At 43.8% G+C, this 13,330-nt stretch overlaps 1 protein-coding gene across 1 annotated transcript in view; it reads right to left on the bottom strand.

Moving 5' to 3' along the window:
• The window catches only part of LOC141112935 (uncharacterized), a 40,697-nt gene extending 27,979 nt beyond the window's left edge, over positions 1-12,718 (bottom strand). Inside the window, exons 1-2 of the mRNA XM_073606037.1 lie at positions 12,300-12,718; positions 5,333-5,797 (exon numbers count right to left, since the gene is read on the bottom strand). Of these exons, the coding sequence (XP_073462138.1) occupies positions 5,333-5,797; positions 12,300-12,708 (874 nt within the window). The 5' untranslated portion in view covers positions 12,709-12,718. The remainder of the gene's footprint in view (positions 1-5,332; positions 5,798-12,299) is intronic.
• Between the last annotated feature and the right edge of the window lie 612 nt (positions 12,719-13,330).

The following is a 13,330-nucleotide window of genomic DNA, read 5'->3' as shown; positions in this document are numbered from 1 at the left end:
CGGAAGGAGACAACAGGAAGTGAGAATAAATCTACCCCTAGGAAGGGAAATTCTCTCCTGTAAGAGTTAATATGGGAAAAACATTTCTCCTTTCCACTGATGCTTTCCAATCCATTGGGACAAAAAGTGAGGTGAAATCTTCTGAAGAGGAGGAAAGACAGCAAAACAAATGTCACAGGGGTGATAACCCTTCCCTATGTTTTCCAAAAAGCTTAAAAAAGATTTTTTGGCTGGAGCTAAACACGTTAAAAATGTACCCGTTCAAAATTACGAAGAGATTCTACTTAACAACAAACCTACAGCCTGTATACTGCTGTTCAGAATATATAGGGCCTGGTGGCCCCACACCTTTCCTTATTTTAATTTGGGTGCGGAGTTCCCCTTAATATCCATACAAGACCCAAAGGGCCTGGTAATGGACTGGGGGGTACCCATGCCGTTTGTCTCACTGATTTTCATCCATATTGCCAGGACCCGACATTACATTAAACCCGCAAGCAGTTTTAAATGAGATTTTTTCCTTTAAAAATGACATTTGGTGCAGGGACTGTTCTAAACACGGGAAACACGCGTCACTTTACAGGCATACTATAGACACCCCTCAGGTACGATATTTAAAGGAATATTTCACTTTTTTTTTTTTTACTTTAAGCATCATTAAAATCACTGCTCCCGAAAAAACTGCCGTTTTTAAAACTTTTTTTTGCATTGATACATGTCCCCTGGGGTAGGACCCGGGTCCCCAAACCCTTTTTAGGACAATACCATGCAAATTAGCCTTTAAAATGAGCACTTTTGATTTCGAACGTTCGAGTCCCATAGACGTCAATGGGGTTCTAACGTTCGTGCGAACTTTCGGTCCATTCGCAGGTTCTGGTGCGAACCGAACCGGGGGGTGTTCGGCTCATCCCTATTGGGAGACATTTGCCGGCACAAAAAATACCGGACAACATGTGCATTTAGGATATGTATTTTGCATGTGTAATATACTGTATGTGTGTATGTATGTGTGTGTGTGTGTGTGTGTAATATATTATATGTGTAGTGGTACCCAGCCCCACATTCACTTCCCAATCACCTTGGAGACAATGAACAGTCCACGTGCTTGTTTTTGTTTGTTTTTTTGTGTTTTTATTTAGGGATTTGAACTTGGATAGGGATGGGAATGTATGAGATGCTGAGTGGAATTTTAGAACAAAAACTTTGGGACAGAACTACGGACACTCTTTGTACATGACACTACTCCAAACTCCTCCTGCACAACACTTGCTTGCAGACTATCTCTCTCTCTCTCTCTTCTTCCTGCCCAATCCTTTACTGAAGAAGCAGCTAGCACATGGTGAGGCCTGATACTGGCTCAGCCAGGCCCCAGTAATTGCCCTTTTTAGGCAGGGACTGCGGGCCCCTATAGTGTAGCAGAAATATGAAAAGTCTATTGGTGCTAGCCATCCTAACAGATGGACTACTGCTCCCAGTCAGGCCTGCCAGCCTTCCAGGCTGCAGCTGCCAGACTCCACTGCCCGTGACATAGCAATCCTCATTGGCTCCACACCCAGCCTTGACTGTTTCCTCTCAGTCCTCCCGATAGCACATGTCACTCACCAGCCCTCCTGTCTGAAAACCGATGGTCCCCTCCTGAAGACTTGCCCGGCAGTACTAGGTCCTGCTGACCTCTATGACTCTTCTGTGCCTCCTGTTCAGATCCTTCATGCGTTATTGAAGGGATCTGTCCTACACCGAGTCCCAGGCCCAAGGTCACCCCCCCACCCATAATGGGGAGTGTCCCCAAAGGCCCCAACAGCCTAGTACTCCATCCTCAGTTCTTCCACACGACAACTCCTCCCCAGCTGGGCTGACCCTGAGTATATCAAGGAGACCTGCCCCCTGCCAATCCTAATTGGGGATTGGTCAGGGCTTCCTGAGACACCCCAGACAGCTCCACCTCTCTTCTCTGCCTTTCTTCTAGAATCCTCTAGAAGGAAAAGGGAGGTGACAGTGGAATGATGCTGTCTGTGAGTCACCAGCCTACTCTCTGAGCCACTCCCAATCCACACAGATCAAAACAAACAGGCTTGCCTAAATGTTCTTGCTCTCACAAGAAATCTCACCTCTAGCACCTACCTAAGTAGAGGGTGCTATATATATATATATATATATATATATATATATATAATTTTGCCACAAAAAACTGGGAAAACTTGTTGAGTATAAGCCTAGGGTGAGAAATGTGCAGCTACTGTAATTGGAGAAGAGGGTAAACAATGCCCATTCACAGCCTCACTGTGCCCATTTGCAACCATAGATCCCCCAAACTTCAAACTCGGTAGTTAAGGGCTCCTAGATGCCCCCTAGCTGCAGCCAAAATCTGACTTTTGTTAAGATTGTTTGTTTGATAAAATTTGTTTGATAAAATTAAAAAAAACCTGAACCACTTGGTATAAGAGTACAGTGCGACTTCAGCGAGTCCCACTGTGGCTCTCGCGGCTCCTCCCCGCAATAGCTAATCCCCTCTGGGAAGCTCTCTCCCGAGGGGGTTACCTTGCAGGCGCGCTCCCATGTCATACACTCGGCGTCCATAGACACAGAATGCCGGACTTGGTCCTGCCCCCCCTCCCCGCTGCAGCATCATTGGATTTGATTGACATCAGCGGGAGCCAATGGCTGCGCTGCTATCAGTCTATCCAATTAAAACTGAGACCCCATGGAGAAGAGGACGCCAGGGGACATGTACAGCAGGTGAACGGGCTCAGGTAAGTAAAATGGGCGCTGGGGGGCCCGTGACAGCCAGGTGTTTTTTCACTTTAATGCATAGGATGCATTAAGGTGAAAAAACACAAACCTTTACAACCCTTTTAACAAATGTGCAGTATTTACCTCACATTTGATATTTTCATTTGAATTCAAAATAACAAAGTGTTCCCAGCCCTGTAGAAGTCATACAAATAAAAAATCACTTCAATAAAAAGTTAGAGGTTGTAAACCCTGGGGAGAAAAAATAAAAACCTGCAAGAGAAAGGAATAATGGCTCATTATCAAATACTTTCAAAGCCCTCCAGCAGCGACCGCACACCGCTGAGATGGCTGACCTCTTCCTCGCTGTTTCTTCTTGGTTCATGGGCTTCGGCGCTGTGAGTGGCCGGAGGCGCGATGATGTCACTCCTATGCATGCATGTGGGAGCCGCCGTTTACGGCACTGGCTCTAAAGGTCCAGCACGGTAAGCCGGACCTTCGGAGCGCATACGCCAATGACGTCATCGGCTGCATGCACTCTGAATATCTCCTAAACAGTGCAAGTTTAGAAGATATCTACAGTACCTATAGGTAAGCCTTATTATAAGTAAGTAAACAATAAGAGTTTACTTCCTCTTTAAAAAGCATGGCATGCAGGAGTGCCAAGACTGCTACATTCCCAAGCCAGTGGAGAGGAGAAAGGCATAATCCCAAAAGCTGAAGGATGACACAGGATCCCAGACCCCACTGTCCTGGCTCCTGGGCGGTGTAACCTACTGTGGGGTCCGGGATCCTGTGTCATCCTTCAGCTTTTGGGATTATGCGTTTCTCCTCTCCACTGGCTTGGGGATGTAGCAGTCTTGGCACTCCTGATTTTTGATTTTATCTATTCCTGGGCTTGTGACTCTATTGACTTCCACGGGGCTGGGAGCGCTCCTTAATTTGCTGTTTTGTGCTCATGTCTTATTACTGGTTGGATAAGTAGTTGGAGCCACCCTTACTGGTTATCTACATCTCCCCTTAGAACCTCATGCATTTTCTTTATACTTTGATGAATTGATTCTTTTATTACCTCATGCAATATTTTCAAAAAAAATTGTCATGTGACTATATATATATATATATATATATATTACATTTAGTGAATTGACCCCACTGTATTTTATCAAGATATAATATGCCTTCATACGCCCATTTTTATCACACCATGTAAACCTCTTTCTCTTTATACCAGTCTTTTTCTGCCACCTCAAAAAGTCAATTACCGTCTATACTTGAGTATAAGTCGACTTTTTCAGCATAGTTTTTTTTTATGCTGAAAAAGTCCCCCTCGGCTTATACTAGAGTGAGGGTCTGTCCTAACTGTTCCACACTGTCCAGTGTAACAAAGCCCTGCCTCCTCCTCATCCGTGATAAACAGAACACTGATAACAATGCTGGGAAACTGAATCAGTGTTTCCTCTATCATGGACGAGCAGGAGGCGGGGCTTTGTTACAGTGGACAGCATGGACTTCCTGTAATGTCTGTCTCAAGTGATTAATCCTGCATACAACCCTGCTGAGAATCATTTGAGAGGGTGCAATGTACAAAGCATAATCAGGTGCAAATCCCCTCCCTCCTCATCAAGACTGACACAGCGGATCAAAGGTACATGGGCACAGTGAGGCTGCAGATGGGCACAGTGAGGCTGCAGATGGGCACAGTGAGGCTGCAGATGGGCACAGTGAGGCTGCAGATGGGCACAGTGAGGCTGCAGATGGGCACAGTGAGGCTGCAAATGGGCACAGTGAGGCTGCAGATGGGCACAGTGAGGCTGCAGATGGGCACAGTGGGGCTGCAAATGGGCATTGTTGATCCTCTTTTCCACTTACTGTAGCTACGCATTTCTCACCCTAGGCTTATACTCAAGTCAATACATTTTCCCAGTTTTTTTGTGGTAAAATTAGGTGCCTCGGCGTATATTTGGGTCGGCTTATTCTTAAGTATATATGGGTAATTTGTTATTTTGAACATCCTTGTTATAGGATGTTTGTTAAGTATGCATCATTACACACCTGATTGTAATTTCCTAATCAACAATACTTGCATTCCTGATGTTTGTTATTATGAAAGATATACTGTATGTACCAGATGTAAACTTTCTCATTGTTGTTCATATTCTATTTTCTTGTAGTCACTCTTTGCTACTTTGTACTGTTTATATTTGAACATTTTCCAATAAAAATTAAATGTAAAAAAAAAATAAAAACCCTTACTTTGTGAAGATTCCCACACATTTATTTCCTTTGTGCACTGCTGTGTCACACATTTCACAGAGCCCCACCTTCTGAACTACATAGGTGCTGAGAGGAGGAGCTTCAGGGGGCGGAGTCAGTAGAGGAATCACAGACAGGCAGCACCCACAACATGAATGGAGATGTTTCAAATACGTTTTATATTAGATTGTCAATTATAACTATTGTTTGTATTGTTATTACAATGCTGATGTTATAACATGAAAGTGTATGCTGCAACCTCAGATCTCCTTTAAGTGTATGCTGTGACCACAGAACTTTAAATGTAAAACATTTTCTTAGTACCTACTGTATAACCACTACTTACTTTTGTACACATTCAGAATTTTGTGTACAGAGGTGGGCCGTATTAAGGAAGTGTGTTCCACTTCTACTTCAAGCAGTGCCCTGATATCTATATCTGCATTCAGGGTTATAGTAATGAAGCAGAGACACTTGTCTACTCCAAACCAGGATTTTGTTATTTCAGCTTTCATTTCCACAGGTAACACTGTACGGCGATCGGCACCTTCTTCCAGCACAGACAGGACATCTGGATTATTGTCCTTCTGGCCTCCGGCTGTTGATAAGTCATTAGAAGGATAATTGGATGATGTCCGGTCTTTGGGTTTCCAGGAGGCCATAAGAGTTTTTTTCATGTTAGTGGTTGTTCTCAGATATACATTTATTTGGATTTCTTTTAGTCTGGAACTTGTTATCTGACAGGTTAGAGTTGTTCTCTTCATATGAGGAATATATTGATCACCTGGGATCTCAGATACAATAAGATCACCTAGAAAACAATGAGAAGACGTAAAATACATTTCCATTTTTATATACCTCTATACACCATAAGAAGGACGTGTACTTGTATATCAGAAGAAACAGAATAAAGTGTGAAAAGGGGTAAATGAAAAGCAATGTCTCCATGTCTATGACTCTGGACTGATCAGGAATACATTGAAATTAGACATCATTTTTAGAAGATATTCTTAACCGCTTGCCGACCGGCTCACACCGATATACGTCGGCAGAAGGGCACGTACAGGCATATTAATGTACCTGTATGTTGTCCTTTAAGATGCGGCTTGTGGGCACGCATGCACGTCCTCCGTGAGCTCCGTGAGTGTGATCGCGGGTCCCGTGGACTTGATGTCCTGCGATCGTCTCACGGAGAGGAAGAACGGGGAAATGCTGATGTAAACAGGCATTTCCCCGTCCTGCCTAATCACACTGACACTGATCACAGCTCCCTGTGATCGGGAGTGGTGATCAGTGTCGTGTCACGCATAGCCCATCCCCCCACAGTTAGAATCACTCCCTAGGACACACTTAACCCCCACGGCTCCCCCTCCTGGTTAACCCCTTCACCGCCCGTCACATTTACACAGTAATCAATGCATTTTTAATTGCACTGTTCACTGTATAAATGTGAATGGTCCCAAAATAATGGCAAAAGTGTCCTGTCTGTCCACCATAATGTCACAGTCACGATAAAAATCGCTGATCGCCGCCTTTACTAGTAAAAAAAAAATATTAATAAAAATGCCATAAAGCTATCCCCCATTTTGTAGACACTATAACTTTTGCATAAACCAATCAATAAACGCTTATTGCGATTTTTTTTTTTTTTACCAAAAATATGTAGAAGAATACGTATCGGCCTAAAATGAGGAAAAAAAAAAATGTTTTTATATATTTTTTGGGGATATTTATTATAGCAAAAAGTAAAAAATAATGCATTTTTTTCAAAATTTTCGCTCTTTTTTTGTTTATAGCGCAAAATATAAAAAACCGCAGAGGTGATCAAATACCACCAAAAGAAATCTCTATTTGTCAGAAAAAAGGACGTCAATTTTGTTTGGGAGCCACGTTGAACGACCGCGCAATTGTCAGTTAAAGTGACGCAGTGCCGAATCGCAAAAAGTGCTCTGGTCTTTTGCCAGCCAAATGGTCCGAGGCTGAAGTGGTTAATTATGTGTATTCATTTTTATATATCTGCATATTTTAGCCCAACCACCCAATGCCCACATCAACACAGCGATCCCAATAAACTGCCCAGCAGCACCGGGGTCAGTTTAAAGTGGTTGTAAAGGCAGAAGGTGCATTCTATGCTTTAGGATAAAAAAACCTTCACAATCTCGCAGTCCTGCTAAAAATCGCAGATCGCTGCCATTACCAGTACAAACAATAAAAAAAAAAAATCCATAAATATATCCCATAGTTTATAGATGCTATATCTTTTACGCAAACCAATCAATATACGCCTATTGTGATTTTTATTGCCAAAATGATGTAAAATAATGCATATTGGCCTAAACTGATAAATACATTTTTTTTTATATATATCAGGGTGTTAGGTCCTGGACTCTGAACTATCCCTTTGGCCCCAAATCCAATCACTGTACAAACCTTACAAAAAACAAAAAAAAAAATGCAGCGCTGTGTGATACTGAACCTTACAAATGTAAAGATAGTGCCATAAACGATGAAAATCAATATTGCTAAAAAAAAAAAATGTAACTATGAACATAAAAAAAATATTATTATTATTTTTTTTTGTAACAATCAAGTGTCCAAAAAAGTAGATTTCTCTCCAAATTTTCATCAATCCACAGAGACAAAAGTGCAAATCGGGGTATTATACGTATTACTGTCCAAAAAGTGACACTAGTGATGATATTCCTGATCAGAAGAGGGTGACTTTACACACGTGCGTACCCCTCCCCCCCCCCAGTGTGAATGCGCTCACCTCCAACAGTGTGACCGCACGTTTGGTCCACATAGGAAGCTGAACCACTCCTGGGCTCTAATGCCGCGTACACACAACCGGACTTTACGGCAGACTTTGTCCGGCGGACTTTTCGACGGACTTTCCAATGGACTTTCCGAATGAACGGACTTGCCTACACACTATCAACCAAAGTCTGACGGATTCGTACGTCAGATACGAATCCGTCAGATTCGTATCTGACGGATTCGTATCTGATAGGCAGCAGCCAATAGCTGCCCTAGCGTCGGTTTTTGTCCGTCGGACTAGCATACAGATGAACGGACTTTTCAACTGGATTCGAGTCTGTCGGAAAGATTTGAAACATGTTTCAAATCTAGGTCCGTCAAACTTTTGAGAAAAAAAAGTCCGCTGGAGCCCACACACGATCGAATTGTCCGACGAAATCCGGTACGCCGGACCAAGTATGCCGGAAAGTCTGCTCATGTGTACGCAGCATAAGTGAAACTGGCTCAGCAGGATCCCACAGGAAAATCCACAGAAGTTATCCTCAATTTTAAAACAAGAAAGAGGCTGGATAGTGCATTTGCACATTTGTCTCTGTGGATTGATGAAAATTGAGTAAAATCTCTTTTTTTTGGACACTTGATATTAACCGCTTCAGCCCCGGAAGATTTTACCCCCTTCCTGACCAGAGCACTTTTTGCGATTCGGCACTGCGCCACTTTAACTGACAATTGCGCGGTCGTGCGACGTGGCTCCCAAACAAAATTGACGTCCTTTTTTTCCCACAAAGAGCTTTCTTTTGGTGGTATTTGATCACCTCTGCGGTTTTTATTTTTTGCACTATAAACAAAAAAAGAGCGCCAATTTTGAAAGAAACGCATTATTATTTAATTTTTGCTATAATAAATATCCCCCCAAAAATATATAAAAAAACATTTTTTTCCTCAGTTTAGGCTGATACGTACTCTTCTACATATTTTTGGTAAAAAAATCACAATAAGCATTTATTGATTGGTTTGCGCAAAAGTTAAACGACTACAAAATAGGGGATAGTTTTATAGCATTTTTATTATTAATTTTTTTTTTTTACTAGTAATGGCGGCGATCTGCAATTTTTATCGTGACTGCGACATTATGGAGGACACTTTGGACAATTTTGACACATTTTTGGGACCATTGGCATTAATACAGTGATCAGTGCGATTAAAAATGCATTGATTACTGTAAAAATGCTACTGGCAGTGAAGGGGTAAACACTAGGGGGCAGTGAAGGGGTTAAGTGTGTCCTAGGAAGTGTTCTAACTGAAGGGGGGAGGGGACTGTGCAGGGAAGATAACAGATCACTGTTCATACTCCGTATGAACAGACGATCTATCACTTCTCCTCTCAGAAAACTGGAAACTGTGTGTTCACACACACACATTTCCGGGTTCTCTGTGTCTCCACGGTGATCGCGGGAGCCCGGTGGTGATCGAGAAGTGGGGGGGGCGTGTGCCCCCTTGTGGCCACAGGGCGAAGCAATGTTACATAACGTTGTTTCACCCAGCCGTGCCATTCTGCCGCAGTACAACTGCGGCAGCTGGTCGGCAAGTGGTTAAGGAATAATACTACATTTCTTTCAGTGTGAGCTTGCTTGTTACACACAAAAAAGTTTATGTTCATAGTTACATTTTTTTAGCAATATTGATTTTCATTGTTTATGGCACTATCTTTGCATTTGTAAGGTTCAGTATCACACAGGGCTGCATTTTTTTGTTTTTTGTATATATGTTTTCACAGATTATCCACTTGAGATCTGCGCTATAGCCGAATGACGGCTACAGCGCGGACCTGCTTTGCCGGGATGATGTCAATAGAGCGGCCTGCATGCCCCTTTGGCCAGTCCGGGCCTGCCTGGGGGGGTTATACTGGGGGACAGATTGACCTGGGGTGTTATACTGGGGGACAGACTGACCTGGGGGTTATACTGGGGGACAGACTGACCTGAGGGGTTATACTGGGGGACAGACTGACCCAGGGGGTTATACTGGGGGACAGACTGACCTGGGGGGGTTATACTGGGGAACAGACTGAACTGGGGGGTTTTACTGGGGGACAGACTGACCTGGGGGTTATACTGGGGGACAGACTGACCTGGGGTGGTTATACTGGGGGACAGACTGACCTGGGGGGCTATACTGGGGGACAAACTGACCTGGGGGGTTATACTGGGGGACAGACTGACCTGAGGGATTATACTGGGGGACAGACTGACCTGGAGGGGTTATACTGGGGGACAGACTGACCTGGGGGGTTATACTGGGGGACAGACTGACCTGGGGGGGGTTATACTGGGGGACAGACTGACCTGGGGTGGTTATACTGGGGGACAGACTGACCTGGGGGGTTATACTGGGGGACAAACTGACCTGGGGGGTTATACTGGGGGACAGACTGACCTGAGGGGTTATACAGGGGGATAGACTGACCTGGAGGGGTTATACTGGGGGACAGACTGACCTGGAGGGGTTATACTGGGGGACAGACTGACCTGTGGGGTTATACTGGGGGACAAACAAGACAAGAAATCGGTCGCACACTGGAACTCCAAATTATCTCGATGTCATCTTTATTGTCAAAAAAGGGTCAGACAGATACAGGCAATGGTAGAGGTTTCACAAGCGATAGCTTGCTTGTTCTTGTTGGTTGTGAACAAGCAAGCCATTGCTTGTGAAACGTCTACCATTGCCTGTATCTGTCTGACCCTTTTTTGGCAATAAAGATGACATCGAGATAATTTGGAGTTCCAGTGTGTGACCAATTCCTTGTCTTGTTCGTATTCCACGGTGGTGAGCCGAGGTTTGCACCTGTGATCCATCCTGGACCTGAGTTTGCTTGGAGCGGTGTGCTTCTCTCTGTTCTATACTGGGGGACAGACTGACCTGGGGGGTTATACTGGGGGACAGACTGACCTGGGGGGGTTATATACTAGGAGTCAGATGGACCTGGGGGGGATGTACTGGGGTACAGACTGGAAAAAACTATGATTTGTTGCGCTAGTATATGTCAACTTATAAGCAATGCTGTATTGTTTGTAGGATGGGAGGGAGGGGTTAAAAATGTCCAGGGATAGGACACAATTAAAACTTAGCAGCAGAGAGTCAATAGACAGTTATTTAGAAAGTGACTCCTGGTGAGGATTCAGTCAGTTGAAAAAAGGGAAAAATCTGTAGCCTGGTTGTATTACCACAGGGAAAAGTTACTGGCACAATACAGGAGGCAGCACGCTGAAGGGTAGACGGCACCATTAGGAGGAATACAAAAAAGAGAAAACCAGCAGCGCCAACCTAAGTGCAGAAGTATTATCACACATTGTCCAGCAGGATGGACAGCAGGATGGACAGCAAGATGGCCAGCAGGATGAACAGCAGGATGGACAGCAGAAATGGACAGCAGGGCTCCATGGGGACGATCTTCTAGCGCTGTTGTGTTTTTGTCTGACGACGCCGGTGGCTTCCAGTGACTCAGGCTCGAACAGGCAGGGCGCAGGGGAAAGCGTCAGTCCTGGAGTTCCTGGTCACGGTCGGATGATGCTATTTGTGTGCACGCGTTCGGAACATGTGTGCTTCTTCATCAGGCCAATGCCTTCGGTGCCTGATGATCTCCCCCTGCGCCCTGCCTGTTCGAGCCTCAGACACTGGAAGCCACCTGCTGTCCATCCTGCTGTCCATTGGACTCTATCATGATGTGCCTGCTTTTATCCTACTCAGAGTGAGTGCATTTCTACCAAAATTAAAAACGTGTGATAACACTACTGCACTTAGGTTGGCGCTGCTTGTTTTCTCTTTTTTGGGGTACAGACTGACATGGGGGGCTGTACTGGGGTACAGACTGACATGAGGGGCTGTACTGGGGTACAGACTGACATGGGGGGCTGTACTGGGGTACAGACTGACCATGTTTGATTTAACTACGCTCCTTAAGCTTCTCCCATTAGTAACACAATTTTGTCACACTCACTGTTCATCACGGACGCTACATGCGCTGCAATACTACTCTTATTGTAGCATCCAAAGGTGTCCCAGTTCTTTTACAATCCTATGCAAATAAAATTTGCTGTGTGCGCCACTAAAGTGTTTGGGTTTGGCTTGATGAAAAGGTGGCAACCCTAGACACGGAGTCACTATGCCCTGTGGGTAGGCACTGCTATGTTACATTTCACAGAGCCCCACCTTCTGATCTACAGAGATGCTGAGAGGATGAATTTCAGGAGGCGGAGTCAGTACAGGAATCACTGCTTGCAGGCAGCAATCTACCATGGGATATGTAGTCCTTAGAAATGGAGGAGAAGATTCAAAGCATGCTGGGAATCCAGAAAGTTGAGTAAAATGGTCAGCAGACAGGCAGCGCTCACAACAAGAAAGATTTAGCAAGTAATGCTATATTGGATTTTCAGTAATAAGTATTGTTTGTATTCTTATTACAATGGTCATGTTATAAAATTTAAGTGTATGCTGCGACCACAGAACTCTTTTAAGTGTAATGCAATTTCAGTACCTACAACATAACCACTACTTACTTTTGTACACAAACAGAGTTCTGTATACAGAGATGGGCCTTTGCAGGGTAGCGTGTTTCACTTTTACAACAAGTAGCGCCCTGTCATCTGTATCCTCATTCACAGTTATAGATATGGAGCAGAGACACTTGTAATTTCCATTACAGGATTTTGTCATCTCAACTTTCATTTCCACTGTAGGACGTTCAGAACCTTCTTCTAGTACAGGCAGGACAACAGAATTATTGTCCCTCTGGCCTCCAGGTATTGATAGGCCATTAGAAGAATTGTTGGATGATGTCTGGTCTGTGGATTCCCAGAAGGCCATAAGATGTTTTTTTATTTCATCACGTCTTTTCAGATATACATTTATCTGGATTTCGCTTTGTCTGAAATTTTTTATCTGACAGGTTAGAGTTGTTCTCTTCATATGAGGAATAGAATTATCCCCTGAGATCCTGGATACAGTAAAATCATCTAGAAAACAATACAAAGGAGTAAAAATACATTTCCATTTCATATTACTTTATAATCCATAAGAAGGCTGTGTAATTAGAATAAAGTGTGAAGAGGGTTGAATGAAAAACAATGTTATGCCTCCATGTCTATAACTCCTGACTGCTCAGGAATAAATTGAACCACTTTCAGCCCCGGGCCTATTCTGGCACTTCGCTCCTACATGTAAAAATCATCATTCTTTTTTTTCTAGAAAACAGTTAAGTTAGCCCAATTTTTGTATAATGTGAAAGATGATGTTACGAAAGAGAAAATAGAGCAGTGTTTCTCAACGCCATTCCTCAAGGTGCCCCAACAGGTCATGTTTTCAGGATTTCCCCCAGATGAAACGGGTGTGGTAATTACTAAGGCAGTGAAACTGATCAAATCACCTGTGCAAAATAGTGGAAATCCTGAAAACATGACCTGTTGGGGCGCCATGAGGAGTTGAGAAATACTGAAATAGATACCTAACATGTCGCGCTTTAAAATTGTGCACGTTCATGGAATGGCGCCAAACTTTGGTACTTGAAAATCTCTGTAGGAGGTGCTTTAAA

This window comes from Aquarana catesbeiana, linkage group LG11 (genome assembly GCF_042186555.1).
Source record: "Aquarana catesbeiana isolate 2022-GZ linkage group LG11, ASM4218655v1, whole genome shotgun sequence".
Classification (NCBI taxonomy): Eukaryota; Metazoa; Chordata; class Amphibia; order Anura; family Ranidae; genus Aquarana; species Aquarana catesbeiana.
This window is presented reverse-complemented; position numbering and strand designations above follow the sequence as displayed.